The sequence below is a fragment of the Poromitra crassiceps genome, assembly GCF_964638095.1.
Source record: "Poromitra crassiceps genome assembly, chromosome: 3".
Classification (NCBI taxonomy): domain Eukaryota; kingdom Metazoa; phylum Chordata; class Actinopteri; order Beryciformes; family Melamphaidae; genus Poromitra; species Poromitra crassiceps.
Genome location: NC_139625.1, coordinates 61,360,867 through 61,383,321, shown reverse-complemented (window position 1 = coordinate 61,383,321; position 22,455 = coordinate 61,360,867). Strand labels below are relative to the sequence as shown.

Here is a 22,455-nt window from a genome sequence, read left to right as displayed (position 1 = left end):
AGGGAACCTAGGCCTGAGGGAAAATAGGACTGAGGGAACATACAGTAGGGATGACCCCCTCTGTACCATAGAAAAAGTTGCAGGCCTCAAAGACTCCTACCTCCTTACTCCTCATCCACACACTATTCTGTCTAAAAAATCAAAGAGCCGCCACACAGACAACACATTCACACACACGTACACATGCACGTTCACCTTGGTGCACGTTTCTACAAGCAGCGTTGGAAAACGTATTAAATCACCAGACGTTGCGGAGATTATCATCTCCAGGGAAATCAAAACATGCATTTATTTTGATTAGCTCGCAGCACAAAGAAGCGGCAAGAACCTTGAAGTTTTGAGGGCGCTCGTTAATACTTTAAATTCACCGCTTCCGTTTGTACTTCTATTTGAGTCAGCGACTTGGCACGTTTTTTTTAGATGCCCCAATGACTTGAAAAGACACAAACCCTTTCTACTTGTGTGTTTTCCCCTTACCATCCATTATTCACGGTGTAACAGTCCATAAGAATAGCCTAGCTGATCACAAATTGAATGAGCTACAGCGGCATTTTCTTGGAAAAGTAATTATTTCGGAACGAGCTGCCGTCGGTGTCAAAACCATATGCACTTCCATCACCGCTTTCCTGGCAGGGGGCTGACACTCCCATAGAAGGCGTTGGAAAAAAACAAAGATGGCAGCCGCTCTTTTGCTGGGGAAAAAGGTCACCGTGGAGATAAATGAATGTGTGCATTGGCTCGAATCGCTGGGGTTGATAAATCACAGCTGAAAATGAGAGTAAGTGCTTCTCTTCCCACGGCAAATGCAATTATGGAAATGCGGAGTGCAAACCAACACACCTAAACATACGCAAAGACAAACACGGCTTGTGTAGCACGAGGCATGATGGATGGCCATAGTCATTTAGGTTTAAGGCGGGATGTTCCTCTCTCAATTTGCTCTCCAATCTGCATATCCAGTCTGCACACAGCCTTCTCTTGTTGAGAGACATTAAGCTTCACAGGCCTACTTTCATACACTGCATAATGTTACTACATATCCAGTCTGCACACAGCCTTCTCTTGTTGAGAGACATTAAGCTTCACAGGCCTACTTTCATACACTGCATAATGTTACTACATATCCAGTCTGCACACAGCCTTCTCTTGTTGAGAGACATTAAGCTTCACAGGCCTACTTTCATACACTGCATAATGTTACTACATATCCAGTCTGCACACAGCCTTCTCTTGTTGAGAGACATTAAGCTTCACAGGCCTACTTTCATACACTGCATAATGTTACTACATATCCAGTCTGCACACAGTCTTCTCTTGTTGAGAGACATTAACTCATTGAGTGCCAGCCACTTTTGGAGAACGGACGCTCCCAGTGCCAGAGTTTCAGAGCGTTTTCAGTGATTTCTCGAGGCCCACAGAATATTGTGTGATATTACTATGTAAACACCGAACACGCACAAAGAACGAGGAGACTCTATTGTATCATCAGCAAAAAAAAGTTTATTGATACCATTTTCCGTTCTTTAGTTATCAGCCGGAGAAGATAGGTTGTTTTCAGCAAAAACAGACGTTTCAAATTAGAAGCTGAGATATTCAGCCTTTTGTGAAATGAAGCATTTCAAGCACATTCACTGACTCTGAAGCTAATATTTTCTGATGTAGTGACGTGGTGTAGTTGTGTGGTGCCCTGCGTGCCCCACCACCCTCCCCCCCCCCTCAGCTGCAAACTCCTCCCCACACTAACACACAGCCTCACGCACCCAGCGTCTATTTTCGGAGCGCTCCGTTTTTGTGCGCCGGCTCCCAGCGCGACACCGAAAAGCCAAACCGGACTGCTGAGAATGGTTTGGCCCTTCGGCGTCGGGTGCTGCTTTTCTGGCGGCTAATCGTGTTGAGAAACTATGCAGCAGAGACAGAGGGGCTCAGTTGTGGGCGCGGATTGACTGCTGTTCGCAGCTAACGTTAGCTCCAGCCAGAGCAATCTATATGGCTCTGGCTGCAGCATGCATCGGTTTCTCTTTCATCACGGCTTTTTCCTGCTGTTTTCCTGACCTTTCTCTAATCTGGAGAGCACTGTCGCCACCTAATGGGTCCGTAAAATAGGTTATACACCTGCACACAGTCTTCTCTTGTTGAGAGACATTAAGCTTCACAGGCCTACTTTCATACACTGCATAATGTTACTACATATCCAGTCTGCACACAGTCTTCTCTTGTTGAGAGACATTAAGCTTCACAGGCCTACTTTCATACACTGCATAATGTTACTACATATCCAGTCTGCACACTGCCTTCTCTTGTTGAGAGACATTAAGCTTCACAGGCCTACTTTCATACACTGCATAATGTTACTACATATCCAGTCTGCACACAGTCTTCTCTTGTTGAGAGACATTAAGCTTCACAGGCCTACTTTCATACACTGCATAATGTTACTACATATCCAGTCTGCACACAGCCTTCTCTTGTTGAGTGACATGAAGCTTCACAGGCCTACTTTCATACACTGCATAATGTTACTACATATCCAGTCTGCACACAGTCTTCTCTTGTTGAGAGACATTAAGCTTCACAGGCCTACTTTCATACACTGCATAATGTTACTACATATCCAGTCTGCACACAGTCTTCTCTTGTTGAGAGACATTAAGCTTCACAGGCCTACTTTCATACACTGCATAATGTTACTACATATCCAGTCTGCACACAGCCTTCTCTTGTTGAGTGACATGAAGCTTCACAGGCCTACTTTCATACACTGCATAATGTTACTACATATCCAGTCTGCACACAGTCTTCTCTTGTTGAGTGACATGAAGCTTCACAGGCCTACTTTCATACACTGCATAATGTTACTACATATCCAGTCTGCACACAGTCTTCTCTTGTTGAGAGACATTAAGCTTCACAGGCCTACTTTCATACACTGCATAATGTTACTACATATCCAGTCTGCACACTGCCTTCTCTTGTTGAGAGACATTAAGCTTCACAGGCCTACTTTCATACACTGCATAATGTTACTACATATCCAGTCTGCACACAGTCTTCTCTTGTTGAGAGACATTAAAGGGGGACTAACCCCCTAGATATGTATTAGAACAGTGATTTGAAAATACCTATGGAAAAAACCAAGAAATGACATATGCTCTTGTCTATACTGGACTCTTTGGCTGTGTTGAAGTCCAGATTTTTTTTCGGAAATCGACGCCATTACAGTTTGCCTATTGCCTCAAAAATAATTTATTTGAGAGGGGCCATATCTGTATAAATATCAACAATTAGCCAACGCTGGTGGCCTGTATGGAAAGAGCTTTGCTCAAAATGGTTGAAAGTTATATCAATTTGGTAATTCAGTGGCGAACTAGAAATTTAATTATTTTTCTGCATGTAACTCTATGGCAGTGTGTTGAACTACGTTACGAGAGCAAAGTGGCATGGGCTCGTTACAGCAGCACACCGCACAATACGACAAACCCCCCGTTCTGGGGTAACACAATGCGAGATTTCTCTACGTCATTCCCTCGTCCAAGTTGCCATATAGTCCCTTTTTCATTTTAGTTTGGGGGCTTTTCGTGATTGTTGTTAAAAGTTGTGCAAAAGTTTTTTCCTCTCAGCGCAGTGCAGGCTGCCTGCGCCTCCTCCCTCCTGCCAGACCCCGGCTGGCGAAACAGCCTGTTGCATGCATGGGGCGCTTGTAACCTCACGGAGCAACAAACAAACAGACAGAAATAGCTGGTGTGCGATTTAGAGAATACAGTCTGAGATTGGGTACAGGATTGAGGGAATCCCGCATCTGTTTGCGAAGGTGCGACTGGACAGGACGCTTTTCACAGACGGGCACAGTAGTCGGAGCGAGGCGAGTGTCTCTCAGGGCTACTCAGGGCAGAGCTGCAGATCTCTCCTTCTCCTCCGCGCATTCAGTCTGTCCAAAATCATTACCGATATAATCTCAGTAGGAGGGATGCAGGGAAATGATAGTAGCCGATGTGTTTAGAGAAGCTTTGTCACGTTGTCACGTCGTAGTATAGCGTTATATTTTACATGTGCGCTAAACTGCGACCATATTTGTTTGCGGAAATATCAGACTGCTCTCTCTACTCTCAGAGCACAGAGAGCTCTGCTCTGCTGCGCGCGCCCGCGGAGCTTGGAGCTAGTGCATGAGGTTTACAGTAGGACTCTCTCCCGCCTGGCTGGGCTGGAGACAGCTGCTTCCAACTCGGACTGATAATATATACATCATCATTCGAGCTTATTCAGGTAAGATATTAATAAAGTAGTGACACATTCAGCGGGAAACTAACTATAATTAAGACATGTGCCAACTTTGACAACGTTTGGTTCAGTATTTTAAGAGCAAACTTCAATAAGAATAGGCTTGGAGTTCTGAGGAGCCGAAAGGGTACAGAGGGGGTAGGGGAGTAATTATCTTGAAATCCCATAGTCTTTGGGGACAACCTGACGTCAGGTTGTACCAAATCTCCCATTCATTTGAGAAAAAAAAAAAAAGCAGTGTTGGACCCTAAGAGGGCGCTTATGCCAGATATGCTGCTGAAAAATGATACAAATGGTAAAATGGCAACAGTTTGGTGTCAAATGTGGAAATTCTGACCAGAATTCTTCACACATCACCCCCAAAGTCATATATATTGGTTAAAAGCTGAAAAAAAGTGTTTTGGAGGTTAGTTCTCCTTTAAGCTTCACAGGCCTACTTTCATACACTGCATAATGTTACTACATATCCAGTCTGCACACAGCCTTCTCTTGTTGAGTGACATGAAGCTTCACAGGCCTACTTTCATACACTGCATAATGTTACTACATATCCAGTCTGCACACAGTCTTCTCTTGTTGAGAGACATTAAGCTTCACAGGCCTACTTTCATACACTGCATAATGTTACTACATATCCAGTCTGCACACAGCCTTCTCTTGTTGAGAGACATGAAGCTTCACAGGCCTACTTTCATACACTGCATAATGTTACTACATATCCAGTCTGCACACAGTCTTCTCTTGTTGAGAGACATTAAGCTTCACAGGCCTACTTTCATACACTGCATAATGTTACTACATATCCAGTCTGCACACTGCCTTCTCTTGTTGAGTGACATGAAGCTTCAGAGGCCTACTTTCATACACTGCATAATGTTACTACATATCCAGTCTGCACACAGTCTTCTCTTGTTGAGAGACATTAAGCTTCACAGGCCTACTTTCATACACTGCATAATGTTACTACATATCCAGTCTGCACACAGCCTTCTCTTGTTGAGAGACATGAAGCTTCAGAGGCCTAATTTCATACACTGCATAATGTTACTAGCGCTCTTTTCATTCTTTGTCAACTAACATCGTGATGGATTTAATTACGAACCAAGGTAAGATTTTGGTCAGGCTATTGTTTCGCTCGTGAGCAAGGTTAGCAAATTGCACCATAGCCTCTCTTCTATTCATGTCAAATTCAAATATCCAAAGCTAAGAAGCTACAGTGCTGACGTTGACACTGCATCCTTTCCCCTAGATAAGTGTTGGAAATATTAACCTTTCTCATTCAGTAGACTGAAACTAGACAAAACGTTAGGGTTGTGCTATAACCCAGGTTTTACGAGTGAGAACGAGAGCTCTCACTAGTGCCTTAAACGCTGCAACGCAGCCCTATGGAAGACTGTTATTTTGCTCCAAAATTACTTTTCATTAAAACCTGACCACCCACCCGTAGGTGGCGTGGTACCCCCTGGGACTGACACGGATCCACGTGACTACGTCACGTCCTGCCAGCCCAGGGATAATCACTCTAATTTCTTCCAGCCCGCTGAGATCCGACGCACCCCGTGACGCATCGACACAGCAAGGCTGGGTAGTGAGAGCTCTCGTTCTCACTCGTAAAACCTGGGTTGTAGCACAACCCTAACGTTTTACTTCGTTTCGAACTCAAGCTCTCACTAGTGCCTCCATTCAACCGACCTTGCTGCCGGGAGCACCCCACAGGGCGACCCGAAAGGCACCGGGGAACCACGGCCATATGGCAACGTTTATGCCTAACCGAATGACATATTAGAGTGGCAACGATACTACTTTCTTGCCACCGACAGCACCGCGTGCGCGAACTGCGAACCGGACACGTCGAGACCGTAGTACCTGACAAAAGTGTGATGAGAGGACCATGAGGCCACGGCACACATGTCCTCCACCGACACACCACGCAACAACGCAGAGGATGTCGCAACACCTCGCGTAGAATGCGCCTTGATACCCTCTGGGGGAACCTTGCCCACGGCAGAGTATGCCAACGCGATTGCCTCCACTATCCAGTGTGATAAGCGATCCTTGGAAAGGGGTCCGCCCCGGGCCCTTTGCCCAAAGCAAACCAACAGCTGATCTGTAATGCGTAAAGAACGCGTCCTGGCCACATAGGCCGAGAGCGCCCTTACGGGGCACAGCATGAGCAAACGTCTCTCCTCACCCGTCTCTAACTGAACGGCGGGGGACATAATGCTGATAAGTCTATGACCATAGACCTAAAGCTGACATTAATAATCTTAGGTTGGTAAGCCGGGTTAGGTCGCAACGTAACCCTGCGCCCATCATTCCCAAAACCACACAGGCCTGCTGCACCGAGAGGGCAATCAGGTCACCAACTCTCTTTCCTGACGACAAGGCCAGCAGCAGCGCGGTCTTTAAAGACAGAACCCTTAAATCGGCGGAGTCCAAGGGCTCAAATGGATGACCCGTTAGCCCGTCCAGCACCGTAACCAGGTCCGATTTGGGGAAAAAACGCACCGCGACGGCGGGCGCAGTTTACGCGCCCCCTTCATGAAGCGCAAGACCAAAGGGTACTACCAAAGGGTACACGGGGCTCCCTTCAATTCCCATATGGCAAGCAGAATCGCGGCTACGTACACCTTAAACGACTGCAGGGACTGACCCGCGTCAAGCAGGCTCTGAAGGAAACAGAGAACTGGTCGCACACTGCAGTTCACTGGATCCACGCCCTTACTTGCTGCATAGTGCATCCCACATTATCAGGCAAGCCCTGGGCTAGCAACTGGTCCGGTTCAGAGACCAGGTCCGCAAACCATGTCTGCCTGGGCCAAAACAGACTAAAACGAGCCGGAGGCGCTGTTCCCTCACCCTGTCCAACACCTGACGGATCAGGGGGGTCGGGGGAAACGCATAGCGCCCCTCCCTCGGCCACGCGTGCGCTTTTAGCGCGTCATGACCTAACGGGGGCTGTCCTCCTGGATCGAGAACCACAGTGGGCAGTGTGTCGCGCGCCGCGATGCGAGAGATCGACGCAGGCGCGACCAAACCTGGCCCAACCTGTTCCATCACCCGAGGGTGGAGGCACCACTCCGTATAACGGGGATTGCCTCGAGACAGCAGGCCGGTCGTAACTCCGCCGTCCCGGCAGATAGACCGCTGACACTGAAAGGAGACGGGGATACACCCACAGGTGAATCCCCGCTATGGTTCAGCGCCCCCGACCGCACACCGCCCCTGTTTGTTCAGGTGGGCGATCGCTGCCCTATTGTCCGAGCGAATCAGCACATGGTGCCCATGTGTGAGCCGCTGGAAGTGTTAACTCCGCAGGCCGGGGGGGACTGCGGAGGCAACGTTCTCTTTCGAGTCTGGTCGCACGCGGACTTGTCCGGCAGTGCGGTCCCCAAGAGAGCTCCCAACCAACAATGGGCCCACGGCGCCATTGATGGTGGGCTTGTCCTGAAGCAGAGCCCGGCGAAACGCCTTCAGCTCTAGCACGTTTATGTGGCGAAGCTCCTGAGCCTCCCACCGGCCGTTCGCCGAAAAATGCCCGCAAATCGCACCCCCTCTCCAGAGGGAGGCGTCTGTGCGAATCACCATCCTGAGCGGGACAGGGCCCCCCCGAGTACCTCTCGAGAGGTAACGGGGGTCCGCCCATATAGCCAGCGCCTGCCAGGCCTGACCTGTCAGAGGAACCCTGCGATGACGGTCCCCGGCCGAGTCCAGGCGAAGCCTGAGAACCATATTTGGACCACGAGAGCATGTGTAGCCTCCCTAGCGGGAGCACATGCAATGCTGAGGCCATCAGGCCCAACATCACTGTGCACTGATGCACTGACACCGAGGGCACAGACCTAACGTCCTTGGCTTGGTGTCCGAACCGTGCGAGCCTGTCGCTCTGGCGAAAGGCTCGCAGGAAGTCTAGCTCGAGCCCCAGGAAGGCCGCCGCCTGCGCTGGGACGAGGCAACTCTTCTGCCAGTTCACCAAAAACCCTAAGGTTTGCCGGTGATCGGTCACCACCTTGGCATGTTCCGCGGCCGACCCTCGAGTCGGCCGCTAAGAGAACGTCGTCGAGATATAGGAAGACGCGGATCCCCCTCGCGCGGAGGGGAGCCAAGGCTGTCTCCACGCACACCGTGAGGGTTCGCGGGCTCAAAGACATGCCGAATGGCAAGACACAGAACTCGTAAGCCTTCCCCAGGAAGGAGAACCTCAGGTATTTCCTGTGTCTCCTGACCATGTGGACATGGAAGAACGCACCTTCCAGATCCCCGGAAGTAAGAAATCCCCCTGTCTCAACTCGTTGAACAGGCGGGGAAGAGAGCATTCGGAACGGAACGTCTTGTTGAGACGCCGAAGGTCCAATTTTGGACGCATGGAGCCGTCCTTGTTGGGCACGATAAAGTACCTGTGGTAGAAAACCCAAGCACACATCTGCCTTGGGAACCGAGCGAATCGCCCCTTTGGCGAGGAACGAATAACCTCCTTGTGGAGTATGTCCATGGCCTCCCCCTCCACGGCCAGATCGGGGGTCCCGTCGAACGTGGGTGTGGGCCTGGCAAACTGTAGAGCGTATCCCCTCTGGAGGGTGCGCCGTAATTGGGACGGGGAACATAGATGCTCCCAGGCATCGAGCCTGTTGGACAAGATGGTCTCTTGTGGCCAAAGGAGCGGAACCCGTCGTGAGCATATTGCTGGGCACTGGGACCTTTTGATCCGGTGCCCTGATGGGGGGGCGGGACGTGAGAGGCTACGCCCCCCCGCCGCATGGACAGTTCCGTAGAAGCTGTGCATGCTGGGGGAAAACTTCTTACGCAAGCTCCGCCTACTGACGCGCTGTTGTATCGAAGTAACCCCCCCCCCCCCCCCGCCGTGCGCCTTTCGCAGGCTGGGGGGACTGCGGAGGTAACGTTCTTTCTCGACACGCACGTGGACTTGTCCGACAGTGCGGCCCCCAGGCGAGCTCCCGACCAGCAATGAGCCGTTGGTGCCATTGATGGTGGGCTGTCCTAGGAGCCTCTAGCCGAGGCCAGGCCGTAGCCATGGACCAAGGCGAGCCTTGATGCTGGGTATGAGACCCTGGGCGAGCTCCCGACCGAACTCGGGCCTTGGGCACCGAGGACGGTGGGTCTAAAGCTACAAGCCGCAGGCTGGAACTAAGCCCAGCCTTGGTGAGCCAACCGGTGGGCTTGACCTGGGCGCTGCCAACCGAGGCCAGGCCGTGGCCATGGACCAAGGTGCGCTGTGCCCCCAGCCAGGCTCCCTGCACTTGCAGGGGGCGCCCCAACAAGGGAGTGCGACCCATGGAGAGCTCCCAACCACCCCGGGCCTTGGGCACCAAGGGCGGTGGGCTTGTCCTTAGAGCTACAAGCCAAAGGCTGGCACTGAGCCCAGACCTTGGCGAGCTGTAAGCCCTGCTGGACGCGTAGCGCCAGCAAGGAGCAGTATGTCTATTGTAGCGGAGGTAGCTCGCGCCCAATGTACTTAGCACACAGATACTAACTGCACGGGTGCACGCCAGCTATCTGCAAAATACTATCGTTCTGTGCTAAACAGTACTAAATATTGCTATCTGCACCTATGCAAGGCAAGCTAGCTTTCACACTTCTTTGAGAGCGGAACTTGATCAGCTCTCAAGAGCTTAGCTGCGGACAAGACCGAGGGTTCAAGGCGCCTGTGCAGCGTGCTCGTGCCCAAGGCAGAACACGCACTTAACGTGCCGATTCATACTCGGCCAAAGTAGTTTTACACACGGCCCATCCCCTCCCTGACCTTCCCTGCTCAGTAGCAAGAGGAAGCAGGAAGCTAACCACTAATAGCAAGCTCCCGCAGGGCGCACCCTATTAGCGGGAGTACTGCTTAAGCAAGCTAGCAGGCTAGCAAGAAGCACAGGCTAGACAGTAAGCAACCCGGAGGCTAGCGAACGTGCGCGTGCAATGGTAACATAAGCGGCAATAGCCCATCCCGAAGGGGGGGCACCAATACCCACAACCTGTTAACCCGAGAGAACAGACGTGGAAGCCACTAGCTAAGCTAGCATAAGCACTGAGAGACAAGCGTGCGCTAACACAAGCCTGTGCACAAGCCGGTGCAGCGAGTCTCTACCCTGAGTAACACGGGGAAGCAAGCGTGACCGCAAGCAAAGGCCAGCGGCCCGCGAAGCTAGTCAATCTCAGAAGAAACTCCTCAGAGGGAGTTACATCTAGTATATGCTATTTGCACGAGGCAAGCAACACTTAGCAGACCAGCAAGCTGGCTAAGATGGCGTAAGTACTGAGAGAAGAGGCCCACACAACGTGCGGGGCGAGCTCACCTAGCTAGCGAATCGCCCAGCTAAAATCTCAGAGTGCCCCCTTCGGGGCTGACGCCAGTAAAAGCTACACTACATTTATGTAGGTCCCAGCAACGCCTGAGCGGCGTGCTCCTGCCCTTAGGCATGCACACATCAAATTAATTGTGCCGGTCGTAACCGGCCAGCATAGCCTCACAGCTAATACAGCACCTAGCTGTTCCCCCCTCTCTCTGCTAACAGGAATAACGGGATTAACGTGCAAGCTAAGCCTGCAACGGTAAGAGCTGGAGTGCTACACATCACTAGATACTGTCTGCACGGGAGCAAGCTATCTATCTAGCTAACTGAAGAGCATGGCTTCTAGCTACTACTCTCGCTTAAGGCGCGCCCTACACAGAGGTAGCTGGCGCGAAGTACTTAGCACACAGACACTAACTGCACGTGTGCACGTTAGCTATCTGCCACAATAACCGGGTGCGTTACCCTGTCTGGGGATGCAGCCAGATAGCTGGAGTGCTACAAGGTAGTCCAAGCTAGCTGCACTGAGCAAACTAGCTAACTATCTAACACGCGCGCTCTAAAGCCGGCGTTCCTAAAGTACCTAGCAAACAGAAGCAACCGCACGGATGCAAGCTAGCTATCTGTGACAACTGTGCTATTTAGCCTGTTGTTCTAGTGCTAACGGTACAAGCTATTCTGCACGTATGCAACCTAGCTAGAGTTATGAGTGCAGACCTGAGTCAGCGCTCAAGCCTAACAACGTTACCCCAGCCGGGGAAAACGTTCACATGAGCTGCACGGCGGCAGCTAAACAACAGTTAACTAAGGAAGATACTCTTAGCTTAGATGACTTGTTCCGACGCCGCAGGGTGAAGGGTACAGGGTCGGGTCCCCGAAGCCTGCTTTATCCCGTCCACGCGACCCTCTTGAGGTGGGCAAATCAGACGGAACGAGCCTAGTATCTAAAGCTATGTAAAAGAGCTAACTCATAGTTAACCGTGGAGCTTCTAGAAACACATCTTCTCAGCGGCTGGAAGAAAGCGGAAGTGATTATCCCTGGGCTGGCAGGACGTGACGTAGTCACGTGGATCCGTGTCAGTCCCAGGGGGTACCACGCCACCTACGGGTGGGTGGTCAGGTTTTAATGAAAAGTAATTTTGGAGCAAAATAACAGTCTTCCATAGGGCTGCGTTGCAGCGTTTAAGGCACTAGTGAGAGCTTGAGTTCGAAACGAAGTAAAACACCTATTGCAACTGCAGCGGCCATTCATGCATTTTAATTCAGCCTTCATTCAAGCAGACAGTGCCACTGAGATCAACAAGTGGGGCGGCTGTGACTGAGGAATAGAGCAAGTCGTCCACCAACCAGAAGCTCGGTGGTTCGATCCCCGGCTCCTCCAGTCCGCATGTCGAGACACATGGCAAGACACTGAACCCCAAATTGCCCCCGATGGCTGTGCCAGCACCCTGCGTGGCAGCTTACAGCCTTCGGTGTATGAATGTGCCGTGTGTGAATGGGTGAATGTAGGCACAATGTAAAGCACTATAAAAAGCGCTATATAAATGCAGTCCATTTACCATTTAACAAGTCTTTTTCAATGGATATCAACCTGGCCAAAAAGGTTGCATCTTGATAAAGAGAATATCTGCAGACAGAGAACTTGCAGTACAACAATGTACAACAGCAAAGTACAATCAAAGACAATTAGATAATTGTAATGTTATTGTTTTGTCTGTAAGTAAATAAATTGCTTTCTTCCTTTTCGCCCACGTTTCTTGAAAATATAATCTCCAGCATCACTGACATTTACAGCTGACATTTTTGATATCTGAAAATTCTCCAGCATTCAAACCGTTATGCAAATAATGCTGATGAGTTTTCGGATTGGAATTCCTTATTTGAGAGATCACATTTGAGATTGCACCTCATGTGGTCATTATAAACGCACGTGCGTTTGGTGTCTATTGTCTTATGAAGTCTTATGGATCAGATAGGAGAGGCTTTCTCTCTCTATCGCCTTTTCCATCTTTTTCCACATTTATTTCCTTTTTGTCTGCCTTCTTTCTGCTTCCTGCTTCCTCTACCTGTCTGTCCCTTCATCTGCTCCATCTCCTCTGCTTCTGGGATTCCCTCAACTTCCTTATTTCTTTGGTTTTTATCTGTGTTCTCATCTTGCTCTGTGTGTGTGTGTGTGTGTGTGTGTGTGTTGTGTTGTGTTGTGTTGGTTGGTTTTAAGGGTTAGGTTAGAATTGGGTTTAGGTTAGGGTTAGGCATTTAGCTCTGATGATTAAGGGTTAGAGGCTAGGGAATGCAGATTATATCAATGAACGTCCTCACTAAGACAGCTGTACAAATGTGTGTGTGTGTGTGTGTGTGTGTGTGTGTGTGTGTGTGTGTGTGTGTGTGTGTGTGTGTGTGTGTGTGTGTGTGTGTGTGTGTGTTTCACTGTGGGGCTTCATGTCTGGCCTCATGCCTTGTCATTCCTCTGAGCTGCATATCAAACAGGCTGTGCTTTAGGGGCTGGGTTCCTCTCCAGGCACAGACCCTGTCAGTTAAGAGAGGGAGAGAGAGGGGGGAGAGGGAGAGAGAGGATATAAAGAGAGGGAGAGGGAGAGAGTGAGATACCAGCGTTAGGGACACATTTCCTGACTCGGAAGCTCCCTCCTCTGACGATGTCCTCTCTTTCTCTCCCTCTCTCATCCCCCCTCCCTCCCTCCTCAGCATTCCCATTCAACGCACATTCTCCCAATCCCATTGACAAACCAAACCAGGGGAAGTGTGCAGCAGCACAATGAGACCAGAACCGAGCTTTCAGAAGCCGCTTCACCCCATTGGCCGATCGTATTGCAACGATAAGAACGCAAAGATAAGCCGTCCTAAACAGGATAATGCTGCGGTCGTGCACGAGCGACAACATGAGGAGAGAGTGATGGAGAAGAGGCCGAGGCTTATGGAGCTTAGATACATAATGAGTATTAACACAGGCAGGCAGGAGAGACGCACACACACACACACACACACACACACACACACACACACACACACACACACACACACACACACACACACACACACACACACACACACATACATTTGTACACAAATGTACATAAGCAGATAGCTGTACAGACATTCACAAACACATACAGGTGCACCCACACATACTGTACACACACATTATCAAACCCTACACAAACACTCAAATAATTCTCTACAGCAGGGTCTTCACTCTTCAACCTTTTTCAGCCCAAGGATGGAAGGAAGGAAGGAAGGTTGATAGAGAAACAGAGCAGGGCAAAAAGGTGTTGCATTATAAGTGTGACCTATATTTATAATCCCTTATTAATCTATTGATATACTCATTTGAAACATTCATTTTGTATGTTGTCAAAAATGTATTATTGCCTATTAATGCTTGGAGTTTACTCAATATTATTATTTTTTGTCTAAAATTAAAAATATAATAATCACAAACTACCTTGACAAAAATTGGGGGACCCCTTGTAGTACCTCTGCGGATCCCCCAGGAGTCACGGACCCCCTGTTGAAGACCACTACTCAACAGGCCAAGGAGATCGAAGGAGCAGGGCAACTGCATTTAAATAATAATAGAATACTCTCTGTCATCTTCTTTGTTTATTTATTTTTGATCATGTTTGTTTCTGCAACAGGTTTGTTTGTAAAAAACAGAAGGAGGACTGTGTAGTTACCATGAGCAGCGGTAGCAGACAGACAAAGTAAAGAGCACCATCAACAGAAAATCCAGGAAAAAAGATGTCAGTCGCTCCCACACTGTTTGATTGACAGGTGATCTGTGGGAAGTGTGGTGCAGAAACAAACAAAAGGATGATATGGATTAAAAACTCTACAAGCTCCTAAAGGATTGTGGGATATCCTAAGTAGGCGTATTAGGAGTCTGCTTTGGATTGGTGGTTGCTGTAGCATTGTTGTTGAGCAAGTTCTCTCATTTAATTCCTTTGTTGGGAGCAAAAGCACAACAGTGAATGAGTGCAATCCTAGATTAACCCCATGCCCTCAGCTAAGCCAGTTCTATTCTTCTACTCTATTTAATGCTGTCTATCTCAGTTGACTTAATTAATTGACTAATTAGATGGCAATTATGTGGGGAAATCAAACTGTAAATCAAATTGGCATTTGTAGTCATCAAAATATTATGATTATGAGAAAGAATTTCTGTAGTGGAAACTTTAATGCTTTCTTTGTCTTGAAAATCCCTATGACTGAATTGTGTCCGAAACGTCACTTTAAACCCACAAAGCCTCCCTGTGTGTGTGTTTTCAATGTTTCACACCCCACTTAATTTCCTGAATGTGTTCATAAAAACATGTCCATATCAGCAGTCAGCTCTCCTGCTGATATGTGCACAAACATCTGAGTTGATACAAGCCAGTGTATTTCAGCATGACTTGCCAGTGATTGTGCAATCACGATGCCTTGCCGCTATCTTTGATGGCTGTGTCTTTCTGTTCAGCAGGCTTCAAGAGCCCACGATAGATTGCCACCATAATAATATGCCATGTGCCATTTTGTGGGTACTTACACTGAAAATACCCCACGGTGCTCTCTGACTCTATGAATAATAATAAGAACTTAACTAAAACTGTGTTTCCTATTCACTGCAGTGCCTTCCCTAGCAACAGGCCATGTCTGTCAGACGTTTGAGCAACTCTAATAATTATCAAACCAACCAACCAAGATTACCCTTTTTTATTGGCTGGAAATAATGAAGCAAACAAGAGGTTTTCGCACCCTGGTTCCATCAAGTTCATCGTGACTGGCTGTTCACGCCATGTGTTCATTACATAAATAAGTATTTGAAGGTAGTGCAGTGGTAGATTCCCTGCCTACCAACACAAGAGTCGCAGGTTCGAGTCCCTGTGTTGCCTCCGGCTTGGTCGGGCGTCCATACAGGCACAATTGGCCGTGTCTGCCGGACTATGGGTGTCTGTCCTGGTCGCTGCACTCGTGCCTCCACTGGTTGGTCGGGGCCGCCTGTTCGGGGGGAGGGGAACTGGGGGGAATAGCGTGATCCTCCCACGCACTACGTCCTGGCCTGTGAAACTCCTCACTGTCAGCTGAAAAGAAGCTGGTGGTGCCTGCACATTTATCGGAGGAAGCATGTACTAGTTTACAACTCCCCCCAGATCAGCAGAAGGTGTGAAGCAATCACCGGGAGAGCAGGGGGAATTGGCCAAGTACAATTGGGGAGAAAACGTGATGGAAATCAGAAAAACTTGCTAAAAAAATGCTGCAAAGTTGGATAGAAATAAACATGCATGCCTACTGTAGAAATGGAGAAAATGAGAGGTGTGAAATAATCCATACCATATTTCAAGATGAGAGAAGCGATCAGAGTTACAAATTATTTTACAAATCCACCGTAACTCACCTGAAAATCAGCTACCAATTCAAATCAGCAGCAGCAGTAATGCCGCTCTCAAAATGCATTAAGTGCAAGTTCATGGCAATGCTATTGAAAAGTAGTTTCTTGGGGTGACGGAGGTGATCTGTTAGGTAACGACCCGGAGTGACGGAGGTTATCTGTTAGGTAACGACCCGGAGTGACGGAGGTTATCTGTTAGGTAACGACCCGGAGTGACGGAGGTTATCTGTTAGGTAACGACCCGGAGTGACGGAGGTTATCTGTTAGTTAACGACCGGGAGTGACGGAGGTTATCTGTTAGTTAACGACCGGGAGGATGCCAAGGATGCTCCTGTGGTGTTTTTTCTCATTACGGGTGAATGTCGATTACAGGAATGATAGCCTCGTCTGCTGTAATTGACCCGTTGCTTGGAATGGATACCATCTGTCTTCATACAGATGTAATGACCTTGTAATAAATCGACAGTTTATTGCATTAACCCTGACTCTGTTTGACAAGTGGCTGCTGCCTGCGACTGGGGGGTCAAGATGGATCAAGGGGGGCTGATGTTCACTTACCGAGCACAAAGTTGGCCGAGCAACTTTGTGTGACTACAGTACTTGATATGATACTGTGTGTGTGTGTGTGTGTGTGTGTCCTCAGAGCCAGGACGGGCGCTTCGAAGTTCGTGGTCGCCATGGCAAGTCCATGCTGACCATCAGCGGCGTGAGGCTCGCTGACCTGGGTCGCTTCGACTGCGAGGCGCTCAGCAGGATCGGAGGCCATCAGAAGAGCATGTTCCTGGACATCGAGTGTGAGTATTGTTCATCTTCTGACCACTGCTTAAAGCTATACGATGCTACTTTTTAGGGGCCTTTTTTTTTACATTTTAAAGTCATATTCTTGAAGAGTAGGACTTCTAGATGGACAATGTGCTCTTTCAATTGTTATTATTGCACTATAACTCAAAAACACCGTTTATGGCTTTTCAAGTACATCTAACACTCATTTTTAGCTCTGACAAACTGATATTCCTTGTATCAAGAGCTCTGTCAGAGCTAAAAGATACAGTACTTTAAAATGTAAAAAAGGGGAAAAATACATTTGAAGCTATCGTTCGAAGGGCTATAAAAAGTTGTACTTTAAAGTGGGAAAAATAGGAACATTTCTTTTGGAGTTTGAGACCTACTGTAGAGATGCGCTATGTGCCTATTTAAATGATAAGGTCAATTTTGAATCTATATGTAGTTTGTCTCTTGCATACCTGTAATACTTGGACCCACAGACAATATAGTGCCTAAGTCACGCCCTCTTCGGTTCGGCATGGGAGTGAAATGTTCTATGGTCTCTTGTGAGTCTGAATATAGCTGAATCGCTTGGTTTGTCCAAGACGAACTCTTTGTATAAGGATTTGATGAAACGTCAATGGGAAAATGAATGGGGAATTCACTGCCTGAGGCCCCATGAGCAATCTGGTGGCTTAGGCTTTATTGACCCCCGAGTCCGCTGCTGAAATGGCAAGCTTCACTGCCTTTTGCTGCTAAGAAGCAGTTCCAACTGAATTTCCAAAACAACCGATGAAAACAATATGGGGACCAGCTGGTGTTTCGAAAGCAGAAGCAGCACCACACCGCTTCCACTCAAATCAGAAATCAGAGCTAATTTTGATTAATTTACTTTGCAACTTTTGCATTTTACTCTCATCTCCCCTGTGGAGCCTACAACCGTTTTGTCTTGAGATATTTTGGACACCCTGTCTCAACCAACAGCTGAATCTGGAGCCAAGACGGTCTGCAGACCCAAGTATTACAGCTATGCTAGAGGCAAATTATATAGGTCCAAAATCGCTGAAAATATAGTTTAAAGATGCAATATGTAAACTTCTGTAAGATTATTACATTAAATTATCTAAAAATGAGTTGACCTATGTCATAATTTTGTTGTTGTCTATTTACATTATCTTAAATGTTTGCAACAATGTTCCAACCCGAAATCCAACCCAGAAATCCAACCCAGAAATCCTCAATTCTATTCAAATCCAACCCAGAAATCCAACCCAGAAATCCTCAATTCTATTCAAAGACACGGAGCGTTTCACATGATCACATGTAGATGACGTCATCGCCTCTTTCCCGAAAACGCTGATAAAAGGAACCAAGGAGAAACGTTCCTACTGAAGGAGGAGCGGGGACACAAAACACAACTCGCGCTCAGGACCTCGCCCCCCCCCCCCCCCCACACACACACACATAGACTAAATTAAGCTTCCCTGGTGTCACTGGTGACCAAAACATTAATTTGTTAGCAAGTACAGTCACACCTTTCAATAAAATAAGTGATTAAAATCCGTTGCTTGGTTGCTGAAGAAAGGAAGATGCTTTTTCTGCGTTAATGCTACCATCCCACAATTCCTTTCAACCTCTCCACTTTCACGGTATCCATCCATGACATGTTGTTGCCTGTTGCTATGAAATAAATTGTTGTAGTGGAGGCTAACGTTAGCCTACTACAGTATCTGTCCGACTCGTATTGTCTTCAATCAATCACCTTGAAACATGACCTTGCAACTATAGGACAAAAGGTGACCGTGCTTTTACTGTTTTAGCCCCTACCCTTTGGAACCAACTCCCCCTTTCTGTTAGGTCTGCTGTTTCTTTGAGCTGTTTTAAATGTTCCCTAAAAACCCACCTCTACACGCTTGCCTTCTTATAGATTTTTCTCTCCTGTTTTATCCATTTCTTTCTGGCTTGTTTCTTTATTCATTTTCGCTTTTATCTCTGTATTGTATTATGTTGTTTTTATAATGTTACTTGGTTCATATGTGAAGCACTTTGTAACCTTGTGTTTTAACACATTCACTGCCAGCCGTTTTTTCAATACTGTAGGTAGCTTCTGCCAACGGTTTTTTTTGAGGATTCTGGCTCATCTTTCAAGAGCCGAGGATTCTTTTCTGCTAAGATTTTGTGAACACAAATTATCTCAAAAGAACTAATAGAATGTGTGCTTTCTCTGTCTAAAAGAGTTAGTTTGTAGAGTTAGTAGTTATGTAGGCATTAGCAGTAGAATACAGCATGGTTTCAGCGTCTGAAAATTTAAGCTGAGATAAATGGCTTTTTGTGAAATTCGATAGAACAGTCACTTTAACCATTTATTTTTGGCGTAAGACGTCAGACATACAATAGTTTTGAACAGTAATTTCCTCCATAGCAGCAAGGAAACCCCCTTCTCCTTCAAACTCCTCCCTCCGTGTGTGTTCTCCTCCCTCTGTGGCTGCAGCGGTACAAGCAAGGCTCTGCCTGTCTGTGCTGCCTGGCTGCTGGCGGCTGCTCTTTGGGCGAGTCTGCATGGGGCTCGTTCGTTTCGGTTGTGAGCTCAGCTGGAATGAAGCTGCGTGCGATTGTGGGCTTTCTGCCGGTGTTTCAAAGTGTGTTGCACCCATAATCTATTATGCAAATTTGCAATCCCCCACCGCCAGCTCCCAGCGCGATAATGCGCGAAAGCGAAAGCGTTTTCGCCAATCCATTTTACAGTATGAGAATGGTTTCCTCGCGCGTTCCCCTGCAGTTTTGGCTCGGCTTTTTCTACTCTGGAGAGCACTGTCGCCACTTAGTGGGTCGGTGGAATGGGTTGTACACGTTCGGTGGCTCCCATATTTATATAGGAGATGTAAAAGGGTTAGATCAACGTCCCACCGTCAATTTTTTTTTTTTTTTTTTTTTGACGAGTTGAGTCGTCATTGGCAGTCAACCGTTGGTTTCTGCTTGACGAGTTGACTCGCCAATGGCAGTGAACGTGTTAAAAGGTGCTATATAAATAAAGCCTTACTTACTTACTTGACTCCGCAGCTGAGTTTTGGATGTTTTGTGCAGTCCATATAGCGTCACACAATGCACAGTATGCGCATACTTGAAACGATGCCGGTTATGTAAACAAAGCGGAAAACGTGCGTCAGAAACTTTTCTCCTCTTCCAGTCAGACCAGCTGCCAGACACACCCCCTGCCTCAGTCTGAGTGCAACAGAAAAACATACATGGCTCTTAGTTGTCCGGGCTTGTCGATATGGCCTCTAAAGAATATCGCGATATTTTTCGGCTATATCGCGATACACGATATATATCTCGATATTTTTGAAATCTCTCATAAATGCTCGATTTAACCCTTCAGGGTTCATACACATTTTGACCAATGGATTTCCATGACTTTTCCATGACTTTAAACCACATTTCCATGACCAAACATTTTGTAAAGTCTCGTGTATACATGAAAAAGTCAGTGAGTAAAAATATTCTATGTAATGTAACTACTAACAGATTACAATAGTTGAAAAACTAACATGGTCATTTAGTACTAAAACACGTTACTAGCCCCAACACTGACGACAACAAAGATCTTAGTAGAGCTGGGCAATATTGACCAAAAATCATATCTCAGTATTTTTAGGCTGAATTGCGAAATATGATATATCTTGGTATTTTCTACAAAGTGGGCTAGATTTTCAATTGTAAATTGGGCTGGGCGATATGGACTCTTACAAAATATATTTACACAATGTGATTTTTGATTAAAAAAAATCATCAGTGAATAATGATATAATGAATAACGTTAAGTGGGTAAAGGCAAATAATAGAACAGCTAGAACAGTCTGTCTGGTAAGCTCAGAAAATGACTTAACTTTACTGCAGCCTTTAAAACCAGGAAAAGACGACTATGCAGTATCACGATATTACCATAACAAAATCTAAAACGAGATCTAGGTCTCATCTAGTCACAATATTGGCCAGTCCTAACCTTGAGTGCCACGCAGAAACGCTGAGACACAATTTGCAGAAAAACATTATTAAAGTTGATTATCAATCTGCTTCTTTAAAGCAGCTACGAGCAACTTTTTCGATTGTTATTAAACAGTATAAATTTAATATCAATGCATCACATCTTACCTCTAATAGTCGACGATACCAACGCAGAGTAGTCTCGCTTGAACCCGAGTGAATCGGCCAGTGTTAGTGTGTCTGTAGCCAGGGCAGATCAGGAATTGAAATGAAACGGTTTGCAGCAGCCACTTCGGCCATAACCACAAAATAACTTCCAAAAAACCTGTTAGAATATAACGAGAGATGTTCCCGCGAGTATGCGTGGCGTTCACATTGTTTATGTTATGTTGCTAGGCAGCGCAAACGGCGTAAAAAGGCAGCTGCGTTTCACTTCCTGGTTTCACTTCCGCGTTTCACTTCCGGGTTACCCGGTCCGGTCGCTCTAGAGAGCCCCCTGTTGGCGCGAGTTTAGACAGACTATAGACTTAATAATCACCTAAGGGAGCAATCTCAGATACACACGGCTTTGGTCTCGTCGACTATTAGAGGTAAGATGTGATGCATTGATATTAAATTTATACTGTTTAATAACAATCGAAAAAGTTGCTCGTAGCTGCTTTAAATGGTGTAGTGACAATAAATTACTCCGTTTTGAGACACACGCACGCACACACACATGCACCTCGCTGTGTTGACTTGACTGACTGGGGTTGACTTTATTATGGAGCCGACGGGTTTGGTGCATGTTTTGCAGATAACCGTTGTTTGTTCAACATCGTACTTGCGATACCCAAACTACTGCCAGATGATAGATCCAGTGCTGTTTCTTTTTGCAACAAATTCGTCCGCCTCTGGCTCCATTTTCCATACCCATTCTCTACTGCTCTCAGGTTCCGGCTCTGGTCCTCCACGCTGCCTTGACAGGGGCGGGTCATGCCTTCGCCTAGCCTTCGCCATCATGGGGAAAAAACATATCGCTTGACGGCGAGTGTCAAGGCAGCGGGCGAGTGTCTGTGACGTCTCGTAGCGCGGGCAAGTGTGTCTGACGTGGTTTGACGCGTTTGACGTATGCATGTGATTCCCCCTCCCTTCCTGTTTGTCTGAGTGTAGAGGGAGAGCTGACAAGAGGAAACGTGAAGCGAGTCATGCCGGCGGCTTAAGTTATAAACAATGCGTGACAATTATACTCGAATGTTCACGATATAGTCATTTACTACATCTCACGTGGCACAAACCGCGATACATCGAGTATATTCGATATATCGCCCAGCCCTACGTTGTCGTTGTTCCACCCGCCCCCCGTCCGCATTTAGTTCATTTTTACCCGCGGCCCAACCCAGTAATTTAAAGAAGTGTATTTTTTACCCGCACCCCGGGTTTTTTTGCGGGTACCCGGCGGGGCCCCGCCGAACCCCAACCCGGTGCAGGACTCTGCCGGGAACAGATAATGCAAGATACAGATTGTCATCAGTGTGACTAACCAAGCAAGGAGCATGTGAAGTCCTTGCAGTCATACATGGAGTTCAATAGTTCAATAGCACTTGGGTCTATTTCTGTATTTCCTTCTCAAGAAGATCAGATGAATGCAAACATCCCGCCCCCCTCCCCCCGCCCCGCCAGCTACACCCACAGCCTGCAGAAGGGTTAATTAGTGAGAGGACTTCCTGCATCATCACTGTTCGCTCTCTCACCCCCGGCCACTCT

The 22,455-nt window shown here is 47.4% G+C and overlaps 1 protein-coding gene across 1 annotated transcript in view; it reads left to right on the top strand.

Moving 5' to 3' along the window:
• The window catches only part of ncam2 (neural cell adhesion molecule 2), a gene marked incomplete at both ends in the record, with an annotated part of 533,990 nt that overhangs the window by 429,478 nt on the left and 82,057 nt on the right, over positions 1 to 22,455 (top strand). The window contains one exon of the mRNA XM_083633844.1: positions 16,604 to 16,754. Coding sequence (XP_083489970.1) covers positions 16,604 to 16,754 — 151 coding nt within the window. The remainder of the gene's footprint in view (positions 1 to 16,603; positions 16,755 to 22,455) is intronic.